At 40.9% G+C, this 25,081-nt stretch overlaps 1 protein-coding gene across 5 annotated transcripts in view; it reads right to left on the bottom strand.

Annotated features, from left to right (window-relative positions):
• Positions 1-25,081, bottom strand: part of ZBTB46 (zinc finger and BTB domain containing 46) — a 57,071-nt gene that overhangs the window by 15,475 nt on the left and 16,515 nt on the right. For 4 of the 5 annotated variants that reach the window (XM_063349677.1, XM_063349678.1, XM_063349676.1 and 1 more), the window contains 3 exons: positions 23,584-24,553; positions 6,655-6,936; positions 638-810 (listed from right to left, as the gene is read on the bottom strand). In XM_063349677.1, coding sequence (XP_063205747.1) covers positions 638-810; positions 6,655-6,936; positions 23,584-24,553 — 1,425 coding nt within the window. The remainder of the gene's footprint in view (positions 1-637; positions 811-6,654; positions 6,937-23,583; positions 24,554-25,081) is intronic. The other variant, XM_063349679.1, reaches the window with a different exon arrangement.

The following is a 25,081-nucleotide window of genomic DNA, read 5'->3' as shown; positions in this document are numbered from 1 at the left end:
TGATGCAGCCTGGGCAGGTCTGCTGGCGACCGCGCAAGCAGCTACCAGCCGTTCTGACCAGCTCGCTTTGCTCTAAGGCGACTGCAAAGGAAAACTGGCGTTTCCACCTATTTGTTTAAAGGGACTAAAGCCTCACTCAAAAATATTAAGAATAAGAAATGCCACAGAACGCTAGGGATTTTATGTCAAACTCCTGTAATACAGAAAGCCAGCCTGCTTCTAGCTCTGTGTAGATAGAAGAAATCCAAATGCAAAACACAAGTGGTTGACAGAGAGCTGGGCACTCAGCTATCTTTATGCCATTATTAATATTCCTGCGCGCAATGTTTTGCAAACGAAGGCATTTACAATAAAAAGGACATGTATGCTCTAAAAAAAAAAAAAATACAGTTTTTTGAACCAAGTGCTGTTGAGGTAAGGCAGAAAGGATGAAATTAGGACAGCATCAGCCCTGACCTCAACAGATTTCTAGTTCTAAAATAACCTATACTTAAAAAAAAAAAAGGGCAAAAAAAAGCGCTAACAGATCAAAGTATAAGGTATTACAGTCTTTCAAAGTACTCCTAACGGGGGAGAATTTGATTAAATAGATACCTTTGCATTTAAACATCTTTGCAGTTTCCCCCCACGATCTTACCTGGGTTGAGGAAGGCACCTCTCCTTTTATCATGGGTTCTGGTGACATTTCACCAGCAGAGCAGATCTCGGGGGGGCTCTGAGTGGCAAGGTGTGATGAAGGCAGCGGGGGAGATGGTGCTTCCACTTTGCCATCACATTCACCCCTTGAACGATTCAAGTTGGTGCCAGGCCCTGGGGAACACAGGAAACGAATCTCACCCACGTGAACCAGCACCAGCTGGTGGTTTTAAAAAAGGCCTTGCAAAGGCAGCTTATCTTCCGTCAGTGGGAGGGAATGCAGCAGGACAGCGATGCCAGGCTTTTTTGTTTATTTGTTTGTGGGTTGATTTTCTTTTTTTGTTTTGTTTTAAAAACCAGCCTCCCCACCCAAAATGCCTCGTCTGCGCCTGATGTACGTGGTGGGGTTCTATCGCGTGGCGCGGGCACTAAAGAGTCCGTTGGGAGAACGAAGCACGACGCAACGCAAATATCCAGAGCCATCGCATTTCTGAAAGACACCTCTTGCAGAAGCACTATTTCAAACACAAACAGTTCAATCTTTAAGTAATGTACATGCAAACTTTATTCTAGTACTAGCTGTCTTGAATTTATTTATGTCAAAAAGCTTCAGATTTGACCGAGGCGTTTTATTTAATATAGTACTGTCAGTCCTTGATCTCAAAGTGCTTTACAAAAGATAGGAAGAAGCATTCCTTTCATGCTATAGCTAGCAAGCGTGGAAGTTCAAATATTTGTACAAAACTGTTTGATCGTACCTGACAGTCATCACATTCTACAAATCTACCACAATTAAAAAATAAAACATTATTTGACCGGCCAAAGCAGAATCATAGCCTCTTGTCTATGCTGTAGCAACAGCCAAATGGTAAACAATATTCCAGAAACCGCACAGAAAAAAAAAATCAATGACAAATCTACATACAAATAAAGACTGTAATCAAGACCAGCATACATTACAAATTGTCAAATGAACTTTAACAAACGCCTTGACTGAATATGGGGATGACACATTGAGCAGATCATTATTTTTGAAAAGCAAGCAGGTAAAAATCAGAAGGAAATATGGCATAAAAGTAAACAAATTCATACTTAAAGCACTCTATGCCCTAAAGGCTTTTTTACTTCTAACACAAAAGAGTCTGATTGAAACCTTTAAGCATATAAAACACACACTCTTCAATGCAGCTACAAATAACAAGTCAAAGTTTATACTGTGTGAATACAATACACTGATCTGGGTCACAACAAAGCAGTTGAGTGAAACCACACAAAGGTCTCTAAACACAAACAATCCCAAACCAAACTTTTTATCAGCTTTCAAAGGAAATTCTGCTCTTGTGCCACAAGCTGGATGTTTGATTTACCTTCCTCCACTTTGATTGCAGGTGGAAATCTTTCACAACTTAGCTCTATTCGAGTGTGATAACAGTGCTTCTCATTCCGGTGGTGCTCATCTATTGCTGTCCTCATGTAAAGGCAGGACAAAAAATGCTAAAACCCCATAAATTCAAAATAGGAAAAAAGTCAGGGGCGGGGTGGGGGGGGAAGGGAATTCCTGCCTAGCCAGCCACCCGCTCCTTTTTTTCCTGAGCATCCCAAACTGATTCAAACTGCCCTGTTTACACTGAAGTTACACACTGTGACCACAGACAACTTAAGAGGCATCTCCGGGTTGCACTTCCTTAAACAAACGGTATTTTAGCGTAAAGATAAGCCAGTGGGGTCTGGCTTGATTGATTCTTTATTAGCAGTTCTAGAGTTACACAGGTTCCTAAGAAACTATGCACTTCTTAAAGCCAAAGTTAAGGCTAATGAACAAGGACTGAAATAGAGCAAGGAGAAACAATAAACTCAATCATCCAACACAAACCACAAAGATGTACAACACAACAAAGTACAAAGATGATTTTTTAAAATGGTAATTAATATTTATTTGGTTTCAACAACTGCAAGTAACATGAGAAACCCACATAAATGACCCATACTTTGTACACAAGAATGCAAACAGCACCTGAGTTTACGTTTTGCCCCATTCTGACTAGTACTGTGAGAAACCTTTTTCCCTCCTAAATTTGTATTGAAATGAATTTTAATGTAAAGCATTTTAACTTCTAAACCACAAATCAGAAGTGCTTTCCTTCAGTCAGCTTTGTGTATGGAAGGTGATGCACTGGTTTAGCAGTATTCATATGAATATAGTATTCTCTGACAGAAAACTATTGTGGAAAAGAGGAAGGCAAAGGTTATTATATCTCATTTCAAACTGCACCCATTCTCCCCTAAATCTTGGTTTGCCACGTACAAAAATTCCGCACCAAACTGAATACATTTAACTCCCTCTCAGGAAAGTTGACCACTGTCTAAAATGTATTCCTTTAACATCCAGTGCAAGTATAAATTATTGGCTCCAATGAACCACTAACTAAAAATAACGTATTAGCTGGTTTGCCCGAAGAAAAGGGCTCTGTGTACCATGTAATCACTTGGACAGCAAAGCTTCATAGGAATTGCTTCTATAAACAGTTTCAGTTGCAACAGCGTAAACAGGAAAAGCCAAACTTAGACATATAAAAAAGTAGGCAATGTACTATTCTGAGAATCTGGAAGTGTCACCCTTTAAGGTAGTCAATCACCCCAAAATATGAAAGTTTTCTGACTTTTTTTTTTAAATGAGAAAGCAAGGATGTAAACTAACCAACTCATTTTCTAATGATTATTAAAATTCTCATTCTCTCCATTATACTTGGCAAAACCAGCTAAAAAAACATTCAACTAAAGCCTTTGAGACTTTTGTAGATGTGGTGTAACCGTACGGAACAATGCTACCAAAGTTCAGTATCATAAATGAAATACGACACACATTAATAAACCAAGGAGCTCAGTAGAACAGCACTGCCGAAATTGGAAATCAGCAAAGAATAACCCGCTTTTACAGACAAACCATGAGAACATGTAAAGACGGGGAAAACTGAACCTCCTATAACATCTGATCTGAAAGACACCTCCACCACCACACTTCGCAGGTTCGGTAACTAATGGTACCCAAGATGACCCCAGCGTTACCCACGAATAACCGACGTGACCTTTTTTTCTGCAAAACCTGCGTGTTCTTTAGCTTTCTGACAAGCACATGAACAACGTCAGTCTTGATCATACACCATGAACGTCGTAAATTCTCAGAGCTCTTCAGCTGCAGGTTTTCTGGCAACTGCGTTACCCAACAAGATATTTACATTTTCCCTTCCGATTTTGAATTAGTTTGAACTGTTTAACTTTAGAAATGATGTTTGACTACATCATAGTGATACAACACCCCACACACACATCCTGGGCTTCATTTTCCATCAGCAGAATGTTAAGTAATTTCACACCTCATACGATCATTGCAATATACAATGAATTAGGAAAAACGTGGTAAAATGAAAACCTTGGGGTATCCTCTATTAACTTTTACAACAGTATGAACTATGCAGAAGAAAAAAATGAAAACTTGTAATGTATGCAGTAACTTGGAGAGTAATATCCCCTTTAGAAATGACTCATCAGAATTCTAAACATGTTAATATACTCTTTGGATTTGTCCACCTCTATTAAGTTTTTTCCTCCAGAACAGAAAAATAAACTTGAATACTGCTCCTTGAGTCAGTTACTTACTGTAGTGCTTCATAAGAGAGTAAGAAGACAATCTAGTGACAACAGTTAGAATTAAAAACACACTTCACATTTTTTTAGCTCAAGAGAGATTTAAACTCAAGAGAGAAAGTGTGTTTCTTTTCAAATTAGCCAGATTAAAACTGTGCTGGTTTTGTTTGGTTTTTTTTTTTAAAAAAAAAAAAAAAAAACGAACAAAAAAACAACCCAAAACTTGTTCACTGCACTCCTGCCTACTCCCCCTGCTTTTTTTTTTTTTTAACATAACCCAAGACTTAAAATGACTCAACATCCTCAAATTGTGTTTGAAGAAAAATGCGAAAAACACCTACAAAGCTAGCACCAACCCAGACTGTGCTTTTAGATCTCTGGAATCTTCTTACCACTTGCTTTACTGTCGTTTTATACACTGAAAATTTTCATTAAACTTGATATCCTATTGTATTCAGTAATGAGCACTTAAAAGCAAGCGAGTCATATCAGAAAATCTTTTTCAAGTGATTAAAATAAATCGATACCTGTGAACCTGCGTAAGATGAAAGAAAAATATGTCCCTTAACTCCCTGCTTCTGTAAAGATCCTCTTACCAGGCCACAGCCACAGCCACCCACTGGTGCGAGAGCTACAGACCAAGCGAGCAGCCGTCTTTTTGTCTTATGCAATTCCCAAAGATGAGATAATTGAAGCTTAGCTGAAGGAAATTCAAGTAATAAGTGAAAGGACTGGAAAACAGGGACCTCAAATATAGGCTGGAAGGACCTCCTCAGTCATCGCATCCCTCACTGAGCTATCATTTACCCTCTTTGCTTTATTTTAAACCTAGTTGGTCTTCTGCCTACACCATGTCTGTTCCCTAACTCCACTTCTCAGTTCATTAGGCAATCTCTAATTTCTAACCCAAATTTATGAGTGCCTTACACTCATTTGTCTTTACGCCAAGCGGTCCTTCAGCTTTTAAGTAAAATCTAAAATCCTCCGCCCAAGAGAAGGATGATGGATAGAGGGCAGCCCCATCATTATTCCAGTTTACCATGACAGAAGATGAAAGCATTGATTTCACCTGTCAGGAGTCACAGATGAGAAGACGCGGAGCATCGATCACCCTCGCAGCTGAGCATCCATCTCTGCTCCCGCCTGCCCCGCTGCCAGCTGAGGGCTCTCTTCTCACCGCGCACAAGCCCGGCCACCCAACGGCTGCACCGGATCCAGGCAACCAAGGGATTTTCAACTCAGGAGCCTACTCTGAACCATCGAAATCTGATTTAACTGGAGATCATTCAGTAAGCAAACTAACAGTAACAAGAACATTGCATCAGCAGTTCTCCCAGAAACATTAAAGCTACAGAATAAGGTACAAAAAAATTTTTCCCCCCTCTAAATTTAGGAAGATTTTTAAAAATAATAATACCACTGTTCAGAAATACGAATTGAAAAGAGATACTAAGATCGACATTATGTTGTGCAGTTTTTCCCCTTTATCATACAATCCAGGTGACCATTAAAAGTTACCTTTTTTTTTGCCATTAAAGAAACTAAAACCAAAATATCTTCAGTGAACTTTTCATTCTATTTAATTGGTCAATTTTCTCAGTATAGATTAAAATAAACCTTCTCTGCTGGAAACTAACATGCAGTACTCAGAAAGCCACCGCTTCCTCTGTTTTATGTCATAAATTATATCCCCATCTTCTGAGAGTATTATTAAAATACAGCCTTAATAATTTTTCTTTCTTTGTGCACTGGAGAATCAAACTATTTTACAATTGCAATGAAGAAAATACAAAAGTATGCTGAAAGATGAGTTGTCCACATGTAATGGTACCTATCAGCTGTCTCCAACCGCTTACCACTAGAAAGACATTCGTGTCCATGAGCGAGTCTAACAAACCAATCAATAGCTGCTCATTACTTAGAGAGAAGTCTAAAAGTAAACAGTGAGAAGCAAAGATCACACAGTCTACAAAATCACAACTGTTTCTACAGACACAGAAGCAGCAGCCAAGCCTCCTTTCAATATTAGCCAATTTTGGACTGAAAACCTTTGCAGCTACTTCTTTTACCATAAGGACTCTGTATTTTGTTTTTAAGTACCATTTTGCAAACAAGAAAAAGAGAAATTTGAGGACAAGTGTTACGTACATGTGCACTAAATACTTCCTTCCACAGCTTCAGCAGTTAACATTAAAGTTGGATCAATACCAGACAGAGGTTTCCACATTTTATAGAAAGCGGGATTAAGCAGCACTTAAAACTGGATATAAACATAGTGGTAGCAATAAATGAGAGCGTGACCTGTATTTTCTTCTTACTAAAGATTTCACTTAAAGTATCAGTAAACAAAAAAATAGAAAAACACAAACTTACGAGAGAGAGAATGCGTGCCTTTGGGCAAGTACTCAAACAGCAGAGAACTATCCTCTCCCAGCATGTCGGCTTTCAGAGACAGCAAACTGTTCTTACTCATGAGAGCCGCGCGCAGGTTGGCGACGGTGGCAGCCTGGAGCGCGTCCTCCTTCTCCGGAGTCAGGGGCTGAGAGATGTAGCTGGCTTCCCCACCGATGAGGGCTTCCTCGACGGTCGCGTAGGGGTCCGATCGCTCCACTCTGCTGTCAGAGCTGCTGGGCTCTGTCACTGTCACATCAGCACCTGCGTGACCAAAGATGCCATCAGAAATGCAAACAAATTCCTGGGATGTGGCACGTCGACCACACGTGCCTGTCTAACCACGGCTACAAAGAACTGAGACTTGGGAACTTATCACCACCTATTCTGGCCTTATTGTCACTTTTCATGTGTCTCGATCCCCTTTTCCAGAAGGTCTGAAGATGAACTTGGCCGTTCAGAGGCTCAGCAGAAAGTGCACCTACCGCACAGCCAGGGGTTTCTGTTCTTCCAGCCTCTGCCCACCTGCACCCTTCGCTTCTGCCACATCAACCCCAGCACCAAGCACTGAGAGGGCAGGGGAAAGGGGGAGAGATATGTTCCACCTCCCCCACAACCAACGACTGGATAAAATTTTAGCCACTTACTTATTTTAAACTAAGATTTCAGGATAGTCTGCTAGTACTGAAATTAGTTTCAAATACTTTAAGTCTGTTTTTTCCATAATTTTACTCTGGTAGTCTGCATTTTCATTCTTTCACTTCTTCCCCGTGATGAAGGTTTTGAAAAATCCAGTAATAAACAGTCTATAATAGCGGACTGCTAATTAGTATAAATTCCTTGGGTCATTTATTTGAAATATACACAGTCATCAGCGGTTCCCAGCATATATCACAGGGTAGGTTTTATGCAGAAGTGATTGTGGGGGGGCAACCCAAAAAAATACAGATTAGCCACCAAGAAACTGTATAAAAACATAACAGACTATTAAGAAAACCAACAATTAGCAAACCCAAACAAAAATGAAAAAGCTATAATAAGGTTAATTCCTCCATGTCAAAATATACATTTGTTACAGAGTCCCTCGTGCTGTGAGCTTTGACTCATGTAAAGGAAAGTGACTCTTACACTTCTCTTTACTCTTCACAGGAAGAAAAAAAAAAAAAAAAATTATCTACAGAAGAGGCTGTTACCCCATTTATAAAGCGCGTAAACCAAATTGCAGTTACCTACTCCAGAATCTGCAGCAGCAGAACACAGCTGACATGCCCCAAACCCAGTCAAGTACCTGGCAAAAAGGGCTAAAACTTCCCAGCAAACGAATGCCTTTGCAGTATTTGCACTATCAACACGTAGAGGAAAGAAATACAAAGAGAAGGCGTTGATAACGAGTGATCAGATAGAAAAAGAAGCTAATTTGCAGGTCCTGAAGATTTTAGTGCCTCCAAGTTCAAAATATGTTTAAATCTACTTAATGTAACTGTTACAGTTCAGAATAGTGGTTTGACGTGTACAAAATTAACACTCAGCTGCTTTCAGAAATTCTTGCACTTCTCAGGGCAAGGAATTCAGGCGTTGTCCACATACACCACAGCAATAAACTTACTCCCCTGCAGAGGGTTTTGCAGCCCAGAGCTCAGGAGGAGGAAGGAGAAGGAGGAGGAGTGTGGCAGACTGGCATGCGGTAGTAGCATCCAACAACGTCAAACCAGGGCAAGCTATCAATTTGCACAGCCTTATTGAAAAGTGCTAATGAGGACACCGGTACAGTGCCTACCTCCTGTAAGCTGGAAAACTGCTAAAGGAATAATATCATTATTTTTATCTCCATTTTACAGGTGGTAATGGCCAGAGAAAGACGCAGTGACTTGCTCCAGGTGTCCAGCCTGCAGAGCCAGGACCAGTCAGTGAATTTCCCAGCCCCAGCCCAGGGCACGTCAGGTTCCTTAACATGTTCAGATTTACTTTATTCAGATCTACTGTACTGCCAGTACCCCTTGCTGTTAACTTTTTCCACTTCCTTTAAAAAACAAAAAGCCTCAAAGCAAACAATAAGGAAAAAACAATCATTAGCAGAGTACTCCTACACCCCGGAGATGTAAGGAATAGCCAAGGCCGGGGCTACAAACATAGTAGCAGCAACTATGTGAACTACTCTCTCTTTAAAACAAACCATTTTCCCCCCTCCATCTGTGTTTTGCTTGTATAATCTCCTATGATTGGTTTTATTAAATCTTAGCCAAGCAGAAGAATTCAATTGCTTTGAATTTTTACATGTTTTGTCACCCCTCTGTTACTGAGTGAGCGGTTAACAGGTACAGGCATTTTTCTAGATGATAATGAAGTTTGTTTTAAAAGCAAACATTTCCACATTAAGGGAAATTACAAGAGTTTAAGAAACAGCAGCTGCTACAAAAGGTGGCAAAGCAAGTAAATTCTAGCCCATTAAACCGGTAATGTAACAGACAGCTTTATCAAACCAAAGCAATGATAATTCCGCTATTCCTCTGCTCCTCACCACCTACATGGCAAATCACAGCAAATAACTGGTGCCAGGAAGGGTGTTTGTCAACAAAACGGTGTTGCCAAATAACCGGGCAGGCAGTAAATCACCTCGTGTTTTCTTCCTTCCTTTTTCATAGCCAATTACAGATGCTGATTGACAGTTGCCAGAATCCGTTACTGCCTGCTGCACATAAACACTAATTGCTAAAACACACGCAGATTAATTGTAACCACAACAAGACATTAAATGTTCCTCAAAAGCCAAGATTAGAGACAGACAGTGAAATAGAGGCTTTAGAGCTTCCAGTATTTATAGCTGATGTAATCTAATCAAATACATATTAAGGCAAAATAAATATCCACTTAGTCACATAAGTACCAAAATACTCTCAGTACACCAAAACCCCAAAAATGCATGAAGTTCCTCTTCACGACGCCTCCAAAACCACTTCTCTCTTTTCTCTAGAATACGGCTTCTTTTAACAAGTTTAGCCAAAGAATTATATGAATCAAAAGTATCTGTCACTTCCCAGTAATCTAAACTGTTTACTCCAGTGCTTCAACAGTACGTAAACCAAGCTTTAGTAAATGAGCTTCTATTTTGCAATTACTCAAGGCAGTGGGTCAGGCGCCAGCCCGAGAGCTCCCTCCGACTCCTCCACATCTCCTTTTTCACGCCCGGACTCCAGGCACCGCTTGCAGGAAAACCTGACCAGGGCAGCGAGCTAAAACGGGATTAACGCTGCTCTAAAAAACTGAGCTCATTAGTCTCTTTAGCAAATAATTATTTTGTAGTTATTCTATTACACGAGCCTACTTTCCAAGACACGAAAGCTTTAGAAAAGCTGTATTAGTTTGTTGACTTGAATATTTATTATTATTATTTTTGAATAAAACACACGGGTTTTTTTTTTTGTTTTTTTTTTGGGTTTTTTTGTTTGTTTTTTTTTTTTACAATTTTGGCAACAGTATTTCCACGCATCTCTGAAACTCCGAAAGCGACATTTAACTGGTAAAGTTCTTCCCTACGCACGAAAGCGTAATGGAAAAGGAATACAGGAAGCCCGATTACGAGCATCTTTTCACCGAGATCGCGCAGCGAATCCTTTCACCGAGAGCGCCCAGCGGAGCACTGCAGGACAAAAGGCATTTAATTCCCAACCACGCTAACCAGGCAGGCTTTAACAGATCTACAAATAAGAATAACGCTGGGGCCAGTACAACACCCTGAACGCACACAGGGTGGCTGTCGCGCAGAAATTTACCCTCAGGCAAAACAAAACTGAACTGTACGCTTGCTCTACACGGGAAGGACAGCCCCAGGAAAGCCGCTTGCTTTGCCACATTATGCAAAGCCCAAATCCAGATCAGAAATTCCATTTATCAGCAGGCATGCCACTACCACCATAAAACAAACAAACAAACAAACAAACCAACCCAAAAAACCCCACATTAACTGAAAGTCATATAAACTGAGCTCCTGTCACAAACCCAAGTACCAGAAAACCAAGTTGTACTAATCAGAAAATCAAGAAGTACTACAGACAACTGACAGCCCCTGGGGAAGGGCTATGGCAGAAATAAAGGTGATGCAACTTACTAAAAGTATCCAAAGTAAATGTTAACGTGATAAATTGTTTTCCAAGGTCTCTGAGAAAACTGACAGTAAAAAGCATTAATCCTAGTCAAACAACTGAAAAAACACACAGGCCATCTCAGAAAGGCCAAGGAAAAGCTTCTCCATTTTAAAGAATCCATTTGAGTACCTTAACTAATTACTTTAATACACAAACTAAATTTTTTCTTGTATTTCTTCTCTGTAATGCTTCTGTCGTTTTTCCTCGTTAGAGCGTAAACTCAGCTGTTACCAAACTACCTCCTCAGTGTCTGCTTCTCTCACACCGCTTATTTCTTGTTTGCACTGTGTTTTTACCTTCTCAGTAAAGCCCCAGTGGTGTTTTCTGTTGTTTCCCAGACTCCCAAGGCTATTATTCCCTTTCATAATTTGGTTGGTGTTTTGTTTTGGTTTTTTTAATAATTTTTTCCTCTTTCAACTTTTATTCCGGCTCTCTCACGTACATAGTTGAACATCTTCTAGAAATCTGTAGCTGGAGGACTAAACCCATGGGAAGAGAGAAATGTGTGCATAAAAGATGTATAAGATTACATCTGCTGCTGGAAAATTCAAAGCAGAAACAAGAATTAAAGGTAATTTTTTGCCAGGCTGCTATTCCTCAATATTGCTCTTTTCATTACAGTCTCGAGGTACAAGGAGATCCAAGAAGCCTGTCATCTTCTCTTCAAAGTCCTTTTCTGGCTGTCAGAAACACAAAGCAGTAATGGTTCTCTGCCGAGCATCCAGGATGATGAGGTCGCACGTCACAGATTCGTCACACCACTGCCTACCCAACCAGGGACCCAACCGTCGGCGAGGCAGGGGAAACACGGCGGTCCTTGAAAGGAGGGCAACAGCTTTTAGCTTATAATTCACAGACAAAGCTTTTAGCTTTTTTATCCAGTTTCTGTACGTTTTCTCTACCACCCCAGCAAATTTCAGGAGGCTTTTAGGAGCCCTTCCGACCTTGCCTCAACCCCCCTCGAATTTAGCACTTCTCCCCACAGCACGAGCCATTCCTCCTTTCGGAAGGGGAGGTTATGGCTGCTCAGCTCCTGGTGCAAACTCTCTACAAGTCCCCACAACCTCCAAAGACAACGTCAGTTGGAGCCACCTCCTGTCACAAGAAGCATCCTTATCCTTTCCACACAGCTCACCCGATCACACACTGCTGTGCCTGTTTCAGCAGAACTTCAGCCTTTAGGTGGTTCAGCAGAACGAACGCCATCGTCCTGCTGGTTTCACCAGCATCCTTTTAACCCAACATCAGTCACACCGTCAACTAAACCCAGCCGAGGTCTCCGGCTGCCTGCAATTTGTGGCCACTTGCCAAAGCTAAGAGTGACAGCAAGATCCCACAACTATCTGGACCTAATTAAAGAAACACTGGACAAACTTATATCCTACTTGTATTTATACAGCACACTTGACAGCCATAAACAGTAGAATCCCCAGCTAAGTCCACCAAACACTTTCCCTCCTATAGGCAACCATGAAGACAGGCTGGCAAGTCATACTGCTCATTCTCTTTTTAACACTGTACAACAAAGCACATTAAAACCCACAATAAAGTTTATAGGTGGAGACAATATTGTCTCTTTACATAAATTAGGGTGGAAAGGTGAAGGGAAGACAAACTTTCAGGTACACGAGTCCTGCTGTCAGAAAGAGAAAGGCAAGCATCGAGGAAGGTACCGTTTGAAAACAACAACTGAAGTGGTGTCACCAAGAGACAGCGAGAGAGCAGCTGTCCTGACTTGGGACAGCACTGCTGCCGTATTACCTGGATCCATTTTTAAGAATCGTAGAATAAATTCGGTTGAAAGCGACTTCAGGGATACACTTGTAGAGTTAGATCCCATTGCTCAGGGGCTTGTACAGCCAAGTTCTGAATATCTGCAGGGAGAGAGATACCACAACTTCTCCAGCCCCTTCCTCCATCATTTGACCACTCTGTGAAGAATTTCCTCCTTTTGCCCCATGAGAATTTCCCTTCCTGTAACTTGTGGCCATTACCTCCCATCCTTTCCCCACACATATCTGAGAAGGGTCTGGCTCTGGACAATACATTCACCCCCTTTCTCCAAGGTTGAACCAAGCCGTCTCAGCCTCTCCTCCTACGCAGCATCTTGATGACCTTGGCTGGGCTTGCTCAAGCTTGTCAAAGTCTCTCTTGTCCTGGAGATCCCCAAACTGGATCTTGTACTCCAAAGGTGGTCTCACTTCCCTTGACACGCTCTTGGTAAAGCAGCTGAGCACGCAGCCAGCCTTCGCTGCCGCGAGGGCACGCAGACCCCTCTTCAGCTCCTTGCTCACCAGAACACATTTTCTGCAAAGCTGCTTTCTCACTCCTTGCCTGCCAACCCGTACCGGTGCATGGGGTTATTCTGTCCCACACGCAGGACTTCACATTTGTCTTTGTTGAATTCACGCTGTTTCTGGCACTGCTGCCTTCCAGCAAATCATTCCTCCCAGTCTGGTGTCATCCCACAACTTGCTGCGGGTTCGCTCCATCCCACCGCCCAAGTTGTTAATGAACAAAGTAAACAGCATCAGCCTTGGAAGCCTCCTGTGATGGATGCAGGCATCGTGCTTTCTGGGGTAGTGGTCTAGGATCTCCTGCACACAGCTGGGTAACTTGTAGCACAGTGGCAAATGTAATTTTTTTTTTTGTTTACAACACAACAGGCAGAAAGGGGAGAGGGGGGCAAGGGAAGAGGTCCCAATATTAGCAATTTGTCCCACCCCAAACACTCATTCCTGCATCTCCCCCTCCTGTTCCCTCAGTTGTATCAAGATTACATGCATAGTTGTGAGGTAAACCTGAGACAGGAACTAATATGTTAAAAATAAACCGGTTTATTAAAAAAAGTTATTTTTACACCCAGATCAGTTCCCAGTCCAGTTCACTACACGGTTGCACAGACATTTTCAGTGGAACAACTGCAGCAGAGCGTGGGGGTGCAATTAAGTACCAAGGGAAAGTGGGAGCCACTTAAACTCAGCTTTTCTTTCAAGGACGCTGCCCAATTATGACCTGAGCCAAACTCTTCTGGAAAAAAATCTTAGGTGAAATCAAAGACTTAATTTTCTGAAGTTCTTCTACCTATGTGTGTCAAGTATCTCTACAGATCTGTCTGACAGTAGATTTAATCTAAAGTTTCAGGGATGATGTTTCTTGTATAAGTTTAGGAAGATTTGGCTTGATCTCTTTCTGTGCAAAATACAATTAATTTTTAAACTCACAGGAAAAAAAAGAAAAAGACAACCCTTTAATTTCCTAGTGTGTTTTCTTCGGAGAAAAAAAAAAAAAAAAAGAACACCTGGGCTGGTAGAAAAACGACAATCCTTTACCAGCTGCTGAAAATATCCTTGAAGCCTGTATTTCAGATACCCCCTTCCTTTCTAACAGAAATCCTTCAAAAACTGTTTCACAACTTACTGTTTGTTAAGCAAAATCATCCTCACATACTGTAATATTTACATAAAGAAGTGATGCCATGAGCTATATTGGTTTTGATTAGCGCTTTTTTACAAACATAATAGTATACATGTGGATATGATAAATGTGCGCAGCATTCAAAATAAGCTCCAATTTCAGAACTCAGGAAACTATCAGGCAAACACAGATCTTTAACCACAACTTATATGATCATTAAAAACCTCCTGTATGTTAAAGACTGTAAGATATCCTAACTGAATCCTTACAGAAGCAAAAACGCTTTCTCCTTCAGACTGCACTTTTCCATCTCTTCTTCTACTACAGCTTCTGAACCATGATTCAAAGCAGGGTGAGCTGGGACACTGTCCTGTGCTGTCAGGATTTGAGTTCCTGAGAAACACCATCCTGCATAAAACTGCACATTTCCAATGCTTTACTGTTCTGGAGGGCTCAGGGGGAGTCCGTGCCAGTTGAAAGGCAGTATTCATCATATAGGCTTGAAAATTATATTCAATATACAGCCATAGGACGTTCACCATACATGTTTTACCAACTGAAACCTTCTCCTAAATATCTCTAAAATAGTATTTCTAAAATAAAACAGGCTTGTTCTACACAAATAGGACCTGGGTTTATATTGGTATTTCTGCAGTGTTATCCTACAAGTATATTTCCATCTTTGTTTTACTCCGAACTAACCAGTGTACAAATATCAACTAGAAAATTCCCTCAACTGCTCCAGATATCTGGAAAAAAAAAAATTATCTTATTCCTGTGATATTTGTTTTTCTAACATTGACTCACGTTCTGCAGATATTTTTCTGTGGACTGCGTCAGCAAAAGGAGCTCCTGGCCCCAAACCCATCTGTTTGTCCTGTTTGTTGCCACTCTCCCACCACGTGTTAGTGACCTCAACTCAACTCTTTGTAGGGCTACAAAGTCAAGCTGGTCACTGAACTGATCTTCCCCAAAACAAGATACAACAAAACACCCAAATGCAAAGGAGGAGGAAATAGTTAAACTGGATGAGTTGACTATTTCTGAAGCTACTGTAAAATGGAATAATAAAAGTGGTCCTTGCAGAAGCAGGAATGACTGAGCAGCGCAGAAACACCTGAAGTCAAACTCTTGTTTCCCCAAAACAGGCAGACTATCGCTTTAAAAATATTAAGGTTGACTGCAAGCTTAACCTCTTTTTCTAAGTCTCATAACTCAGGCAGTAAAAGGACTGACATTATTCTCTGCTGCTGCTTAGTACAGAGACAGTCTCTTGCTGCACAACTGCACACAAATAGACACAAACATGAAGGGACAGAAATATAACATTCAAGTATCACATTAAATATGAACACTAGTACTCATGATGTGACAAGATCAAGCCTTTGAAAATCCTCAAGAACAAATATTTACCTTTTGAAATAACTGCCTGTAAGAAATGTAAAAAAAAAAAAAATTAAAAAAATCTGAGACAAATACAGCAAAGATAGGTTTTGGGTTTGATTCCTAGACACTGCACCTCAAGTATTAATTTCTACTATGTTTTTGTGCAAAATCAACACTTCAAGTAGGAAAGTAGAAGTCCTGAACAGTGATGATTGTGATTATTATTTTTTTTAATCTTAAAAATCTAAAACCTTATTTCAGTAATGAAACAAAAAAAGAGTAAAAAATATTTTTTTGGAAAAGCTGAGATCTCTGTAAAGATGAGCCTAGGGTAACCTTGGCACAAGGAACAACTAAAATAGTGAGAAGAGCACTCAAGAGAGGGGAAGTGCCCCTGATCTCTGGAGTTAAAGCAGATTAACAGAATCACGGCTGTTACCATAGGGAGGAGGAAGAGGAGGAGGAGGAGGGCGGCTTTGGAGCCTGGGGAAAACGGAATGCAGGGTGGGGAAAGGAAACAGACACTGAGCTTTGAGCTAAAGCTGGTTTAGGGTGGAACCATTTTAAAGCCAGGGTGTAGCCAGGGAATAAGTGTCTGGGTTTAAAGCAATGATTTTCGCTTCCAGACTTGAAAATAACCTGACCTAACCCTTTAATAACAGAGACTCAAAAGAGCGAGTCCTGCAAAGACTGCGTCCTAATAATTTTGTTCACCTGTAACTGTGGCGATACGGAGAACGCAAATTATTCACCAAGCACTTTCGGCAATGTGTCACCAAAATTCAGCATACGGACACAGGAGGTCAGTGTGTTGCATTTTGGGGTATTTTTGTTTGCTTGGTTTTGCAGTTTGCTGCAAGTGGCAGCTACCTCCACGCAGTAAACTTCAACACACGAAGAGAGTACCAAAGACGGTCTAGAAACCTGGGCAGCTCCATAAGCCAGAGGAATGCAGAACACGGGCTAAGCTGATTTCGGCACTAAGAAAGAATTCTGGGGGTGGCATCAGAGGACAAATCTGTAACCCCTCCAGCTCTGGCTGAGAAAGCAAGCCTGGCATCGCTGACTACTGCTGCTTAAGGCATCAAAATATCTCCCCAGTAAAAGCACCATTAAACCCGCCTCAGTCGTAGCAAAGAAAACTTTAATACCTTGTACGATGACTACAACTTCATGAAAAGCAGGTGGAAAAATGCAGTAATTAATTTTCCAAGTGGCAGGCAATTTGTAATTTACTATTACCTACCCTCAAAAATACTCCAACACCTTTCCAGTAAGCTGAATGTTTTAATCAAAAACATCCATCCTCCTTAAAAAGTGATGTTTCCAAAATTGAGCATAAGTGATCTAAACAATGAACTAACAGTAGGAAACTACTAAAATTTGAGCCTGTGTTGTTTCAGGACATCAGATATTAATCTGACAACTGAGATTTTAACCAGCCTAGTTTTCATTCATGGCTGAATGAATGGATGAATACTTAAACACCTGCCTTAAGGTTTTACATTGCAACCAGAACTCAGACGGATTGGAGACTCCGTCTCTTCAAATCACAATCCATTTGAAGGAAGAGTAAATGACTGTGTTCTGTCCCAGTGATTTCTTTCAGCTGCCACACTACACGCATCATTTCAACGCTGCACACTTTCAATCTACCTAGTAAGCATTCCCTTAGCATCTCCTTCAATACGTTTGTTTTCATCACATAAAAATCTACAATTTACCAATGTATCTTTATTTTAGACAAGATGAATAGTGAATATCCAGTATGTGATACCACATCCCAAAAAAAAAAAAAAATACGCTTTTTGTACACTTTTTGAGGAGCAGGGAAAGCAGTTTTGTAAAGCTCAGAGCAGACGGCTCAGTCTGCCACTAACGGGAGACAGGCAGGGCGGGACAGCACGTGGGAGCACCAGTATTCACCATGCAGCTGCACTTCGAGCCGGAGCAAGAGGGTTTTAATATTGGGCTCCGAAAGTTAAAAAGAAGAGTGAAAAACAACTCTACAGGAGAGAATTAGTCTCAGTAAGGTTTATCCATCTCTAATACAAATAGCTGGGTAGAAAAGCCTAAAAATCAATTAATTCATTGTGCCTTAACGCTCAACAGGTATTCCTGGTACAGACACGTTCTGGTTTAACCTTGCACTCTCATCTCTTAGTCTGTCTCAGATACACCAATTTCAGGCTCTTTGTTCTCAGAACTTGTTCTCAGATCTCTTTTTCTATTATCCCTCTTCCCATTCTTTATACACTCTTCTCTCCCATACCACCTACCCCTCCTTTGCTTTCCCTAGCTCTATTCCACGTTGGCATAATCCTTCACAGCCAACAGCCTCCATCACCGATTGCAAAGCCCCATTCTTTCTGAACTCGTTCACACTGGATTTTCTTTATTTATTCATTAATATTAACCCTTCAGTGCCAGCCTACAGATCTTTTTTCTTCTCTTGTAAACACTACCTCTTCAGGACAGGTAACTTGATTATTTATAAAGCATCATTTAAACTCGTAAGTTTTATACAGGTTTTGCAGAACAGAAGTTTTAAGAGTTCCTTAAACATCTGAATCCTGAATACAAACACCATGCTCTATTTTTGCCTCTTTTCATTATGCAAGACCTCTATGACACTATTTGGACTAATATGCTTACCAAGTATCAGAACAGAAACAATGGAATTTTCACTGTTTTTAAAAACAATACTAATAATCAAGAAAAAAAATCATGGAAAGATTTGAAGATTTGCATCGAAAAGGTGAAAGTTACAGGAAGCCTGGTAGCTTGCTGAGAAAAAGACTTTTTTTCAAGAATAAAATCATCCTATAATAAGACAGTCTACACATTCACCTACCTGTACTCGGACAGGTCAAGACCTCACCTGCACAGAATTAGCTGAGAGTTCATCTACACAGAGCTCTTTCTTGCCTCCCTCTGAAGCCTTCTGAAACGTAAGCTCACTATACAATCCAACTGCTAAGTATCTGCGCTCGCCAACAACTCCCGTAATCGTAATTTGCTCTCCAGAAACCAAGACAGAAAAAGGGAGAGGGAATGGCTTACGACACCAGCTGTCTCCCGTCTTCCCAGAGAGCCAGTAGCACAACTCCCTACAGCAGGCACTGAAATCAGATGGTGTCATTGGAAAATGACGAACTCGAACGTCTTCTCACCATGAGGGAGGAAACTTGTGCATAATTTAAGATTTTGATGGGAAAATATTAAAGGAACTTGGAACTCTGCAAAGTCAGACGGATACAGTGAAGTCCTGTACATCCTCTCCATGAAGGTCACTGCTCTGGGATTACTTAAATCTTGAAGCTCTTCTTACAGAATGCAACAATTTCACTGCATGGAACTAAAGTAAAGCAAAAAGTTCCCAAACTGTAGCGTCTTTAAAAATGACTGGTTTGTTTTGAAAATAATTAGCTTCATTTCACAGTCAATTGGTACACGAAAATTCACTCGTAGCTTCAGGATGCAAACACTCAGAAGATGTGTGGGAGTATTTGCTTAGAAATAAATTCCTGAATCATAACTACTATGCTTGAACTAACACAGTAATAAAACCATCAATAAATTCTTCAATAGACACCCTCCAAGTGACAGAGTTTTCCATTATACGAAGAGGCAAAACCAGCAACGTTTTGCTAGCATAACAGCTCGTCCAGTGAAGATAACTGTCCTCTTTGGCGAGAGCCTTTAAAATACCACCCGATCCTGTAGCCCACGCACTCAGGATATGTAATCCTGTAAAAACTTTATCCAGCAACGTTAAAGGAACAGCAACTGAAGGAAAATGAAGATGCTCAAGGCACAAGACTACTTCTGAATTTCGTAAGCATCTTTGATATTAAGACTAACAAACAGCAATATGTGTCTTTAGAAAACCTATGAAATTCGAGAAGAAAGGTTAAAATAAAAGGCAGAGTTGTTACTTTGGCAAGTCTGTGGAGGAAATTCTTCTTGGCTCAGTTATGAAGCAAGTTATTATTTATAAAAACCCATCCTTCAGTTTACTTTGGAGAATTGCTGTTCCAAGTTAGTGCAGCTTAGTGAGGAAGACATACATATAAATGGTTCATACAAGGAATGACAGACTGACATCCTGAACAACCCAAACAGGATGAGAAAGAAAAAAGTTAATATGTTTTATGCTAAACAGAGAATCCAAATTAATAGACTGAAACTAGCATGAAAAGATGGTCCTCACCAAGCTTTGTGCTTGACTGACACCACCCTGTTGAAACTGAGAGCTTAATCACGTTTCTCAATCTACCGTCTCGACTTAGTTTGGGTTCCTTTGCAAATCCTATCTGATCTTTCTTTCTTGGATGAAGAAGATACACCCTTCATGTCAGACATTAAGAAGCTCTTGCTTCAGCTGCTATTTCCATGATGTTAGATTACCATTAATAAGATTACTCCAGACACTCCTTTTTATTTTAATCCATAGCGTGATCAAATTCAAAGACTCTCAGCAGCACTCCAGCCTCTGGAAAAGAATCAAGTGATTTGGATAGAATTTTCTTACCAATTAAAAAAATCTGTGTCTTTTTGAGGCCCCATTGATTCAGATTTAAGTACGGTCTACTTACGTATCTGGGACACTTTAGTACACTGCCTGTATTGATAAGAACATTTCCCACTGAAAGAAGCACCACTACTTGTGTAAACAAGATGTTAGTTGTTTCAGTCACTGCAATGTGCTGCTTCGTAACATAACATCAATTAAGTAATCCTATATAATACAGGAGTAGCAGAGTATTTTTAACCTCTGAAGTATACTGCCCCAAATGATCACTGAATTAAAAGGGTGACGCAATGGCTACTTACAAGATCCACCTTCCAGAAGCTGCTTGCATGTTGGTGAAATGCGAAGCTGCTTGCAAGCAAGACTAAATGAATATCTTGCACAATTTCAGGAGGAAGACGCTAATGCTGAACTTTTAAGATGGATGCTCCTAAATCAGCTTTTTCATTACCAGGAGGTGTGTGTTAGTCCTCCAGAATAGAGACATTTGCAAATGGTATCCAAATTATCCCACAATGAGGGCTTCCAGACTTAACAAGCAGCATCTTAAAATAACTGATTAGATCAGAAAAGTGAATGAGCCCCAAAGAACAAAGAGTCCTAGGTGCCTTTTTTCCTCTCAGCTACTTACAAAAGAACATTCAACACCCATTTCCTCAGCGAACGAGTACCTTTTCACCTTAGCTATGAACAATAGATAGGGACACTTCTAAATACATGAAGTTAAAAAAGAGAGCCCTAAACTATGAAGTCTGTTTTAAAGATTGAAGCCTGACACTACTAAATCAGAGAACTTCAAGCTGAAATTTAAACACATCCCAAATACTCATTACACAGTGCAGATACTTGCCATTATCCATTTTCACACAAGAGAATCAATTTTTCTTCATGCATGGGAGCTAAGTTTGCAATACCCCTAGACTACTTCTGAATTCTAGCAGGAGAGGGAAGAACCTGGGATACCAATACCCAACACCTAAGGAGAGAACCCTGTAGCTTGGCAACTTGGGAGATGGAGCAGTTTGCAAGAGGGTTGCTTCCACCTGCTGGAGATGGGAAATATCAATGTAAGACCAAAAGGCCCTACTGCTTGTAGGGACCAAGACAGGGATGGTTTGGGATAGCGGGGATGGTCTCACTACACACTGAAAGAGAAGCAACCTTACCCAAGCGACCAACTCTGATTTCACCCAAACCACACATCAACACACGCGAGCACATGAGAGCCTTGCTGCTGACAAGATGCCCAAGTGTTAACTGAAACTCAGCACACACAGATCTCAAATTCTCTGAATTCATACCCAAAAATCCCCCAAAAGACAAGAAAATTCAACCTAAAATGCAGGCAGGGCTCCTCCTGTGTGCTTCCCCTAAGCATGCAGAGACGCACCCATCCCACGAGCTGAAGAGCACAGAAACACCCCTTTTCAGCTGGGCAGAAAGGAGAATTTCATCTCTGCTCACCTCTCCAAATGGTCAACATGGGGAAACCTTGAGCAGCTCTGTCTCCAAATGTCCCCTGTGCTCAGTGTGGTTACCTCCACTCTGCACACACTGCTCTTGGAACAGCTGCCAGACCAGCTGGCCCCTGCCAACATACGTAGCCTGTTGGGTTCTGGCATTCCTCTCGTTCTGGACTGTGAGAACTGCTGCTATTCAGTTTTTCCTTTTGCTTTACCAGCACTACTGGAATATTGAAACTACTCCCCCAACCACCACCACTCCGCTTCCCCTTTCCTATCATGAGAAACACCTCTTTTATTGGAAATCACATTTAAGACAAGCTTGGGAACAAATAATTTGATTGTGCCTGCTGATGCGCTGTCTCAGCACTGCACTGAGTCAACACTAGACACCATCTTCCTCTCATCTGCAAACAGCTGTAAAGAAAAAGGCCACTTCTATTTAATTCCTTAACAATCAGGAATTAAGTAATCTAGACACCATTCAGCTTCCCGTAATACAATCTCTTCTATTTTGCACTGTTTCTAGTAATTTAAAGACATTCAATCTATAACCAGTTTGCTACAACGATCAGAGTTGCAGTTGTGTTTCTGCAGTCATTCCAACATGGGTAGTTTGCTTCACATACCTGTCCAACCCCCCCCAGACAGTACAAGTGGCTGAGCTGTTTTTACAGGATGCTGCGAAAGTGGAAAATATTTGCGTGTGAACAGCAAACCAGGCAATCCATGCTGAATCTTAATTCAAAACAATCCTAAAATACATGTATTATAAAAATCATGATTCGTCATAAATCACTGTTATCTTAAGTTATCTCACATTTTTCTTCTAACTGACATTGTTTAGATTTTATCATCAGCCAATTAGAATAATTACATGCAAGCTTGCTGCAGCAGATAACTGAAATATCATAAATCTAAAAGACATTTGTACAGAGTTACCCGTTCAATGAAAACCACATTTAAACTTCAGTATGGAGACAACTTAAACATCCTTTTTCAGCCCATAAAGACTCTTCAGACTTTCAGTGCCATTTATATTGCTTTTTTCATCTGAATTTGGCAACATAAGGGTATACAATCTCACACACCCTTCTCCTGGCCAACTTGGACTCTGGTATGCAATGAAACACAGGCTAACTCACACAGACAAAGTTCTTCAAGTCAGCTTGAGGGAGTTTAATACCACACTCCCTTCAAGTCCTTAGGAAAAAAAGCCACCCAAACCCTACATCAGCAGCATTCCTGGATCTATTAACTGCCAGTGATTAATGACTCGACTAGGACCGTTATACTGAGGCAGAAAAATAACTACTGAAGATTCAAAAGATGGCAAGAAAACATTTTTCTCCCTGGCTATACACTTTAAAATCAGCCACTCATCTCAGACAAGTAGTCACACATCAAAATACATTGTAAGCCTTAGTAGTACCTCAAAAACCCACATTATTCTTAACGGTTACCAAACACTTATCTTGCCATTACCAGCAACAAGCTATGGTCTTCTTACACATGAGAAAGTGACACCTGAGTATCAAGAAAATAGTATCGTTAAGACTAAATGACACCCGTGTGTGGTGTAATTACATCATCAATATACTCTGCAAGGAAAATTCTTCAACCTTGACATCAGTTTGCACACCTGCTAAAATAAATTCTAACCTTTTCTCTCATTAATTCCAACAATTATAATAGTGTTTTTGGGGGCAATTTAGGCCATTCTATGTTCAAGGCCAAAACAGAACTACCAGTTCCTTTCACAGGAGAACCAGCCCGCAATGCTGTGACACTGAGGTCCCCAACTGAAGCGTACGGTGCTTGGTTCTTTTGAATTGCTGGCAACGCAGGTTCCTACATTTTTCAGTTTCTGGCAAGCTAATATATTCCAGAGACTGATAAGATCACACCATAAACGGATCCAATTAACTCAGCATTTTTAATTTCAGCCACAAAAATCAGAATGACTTACTTGGGTCTCGACTGCTGTACGGCCATCCTGAGGCAGGTAAAAAAGACGGCATTGGAGAACTTGCCCTGCTGTCGTCCTCTACTTGCTGCGTAATATGCCGCACAGTTTCTTTATTTTTCCTGTTCTTCCTGCGCCCCGTGGGTTGCCAGCCATCCCCCACTCCTTGTTCCGAGAACGCATTCTGTATTGCACTATCCTTGGCAGAATGTAGTTCACCCCCACCATAATGTGACGGTGAAACCTGTTCCTCTTTGATACGTAAAGACCCATAGCCCATGTCACTAGACCAAAGAGACTGGGATGAAATGTCTTCGTGGTTCTCTGTTTTTGGTTCTTGATCCTCTTTTCCGTAACTACTCCCTCCTTCATGGCAGCTGGCAATAGCTGAATCTCCAGAAGAGTTTGCTGGGCTTGTTCGCCGAGCCAACCAGGGAGATATACTCCTGCCAGCCACGACCGCTGAAATCAAAGCATCCGTGCTACTGCTGGAAGGGGCTCCAAGTTCATAATCGACGAGGTCATCTGAGGCATCTGACTTTATGCTTATGTCGAGAGCTGCTTTTATGAAATTGTGACAGGCTTGTACGATATCTGTCATTTGCAGATAGCTAGCAGCTGACATCACCTCAATGACGTTTCTGCTGGTCAGCGCTAGGTGTGCGGAATACATGAAGTCAATGATGGCTTTGAAGCCTTGTGCAGTTACAATGTCTAAATGTGTGACTGTGGCCTGGTCGGAGGTTTTCTGTACCTGGCAGTACAGCGTTTTGAAGTAGCGACTACTACCAAGCAGAACGTTTTTGTGAGCCTTAAATATCTTCCCCTCCACTATAATGCAAACATCACAGAGGATGCCGTGTTGTCTCTGCTCGTTAAGCTCACGCAGCAGATGACGGTAGTGGGAAGCAATCTCCATATCTTCCTTTCGGTTATTCATTTGGAAATCTTTGTGTTTCCTCTTCCACAAGTCCTGTATGGGGAAGGAAATGACAGTATTACAAAATCCAATACAAGCTCACAGACATGTTTTTCAGAGACTGAGACAAACCCAAGTTGTACCAAATTAAGTAACAGGTTCATCTTGAAAGAATACCACAAAATACAACTGCTGCCTAGAAAGACCGTGCATTCATTACACGATGCAGCTTATTTTCACCAGGCTTCAGATAACTTACATTAAAAGGGACTAGATTTGAAGCTCAATCCTCCAGTGGCTCCTAACATCCCAGAGAAACACTTCTTTAAATTACTACAGACTTTTAAGAAAACCTGTCTTAAGTTACTTGGTTAAAACAGCTGTCAGTTTTTACTGTTTGGGTTCAGTCAAGTTTGGTTTTGAAAGAGATACTACACTTGAAACCATGCAAAACATGAGAGAAACTATTGAAGAGTACTCTGTAACACGATTTCCTCAAGGGAACAAGCATTATGTGTAGCACACTGAATAGCTGAAATCCTCAAACAGCAAATGCCAATTGAAACCAGCTATTTCCCTTGC

Source organism: Chroicocephalus ridibundus, chromosome 12 (genome assembly GCF_963924245.1).
Source record: "Chroicocephalus ridibundus chromosome 12, bChrRid1.1, whole genome shotgun sequence".
Classification (NCBI taxonomy): domain Eukaryota; kingdom Metazoa; phylum Chordata; class Aves; order Charadriiformes; family Laridae; genus Chroicocephalus; species Chroicocephalus ridibundus.
This window is presented reverse-complemented; position numbering and strand designations above follow the sequence as displayed.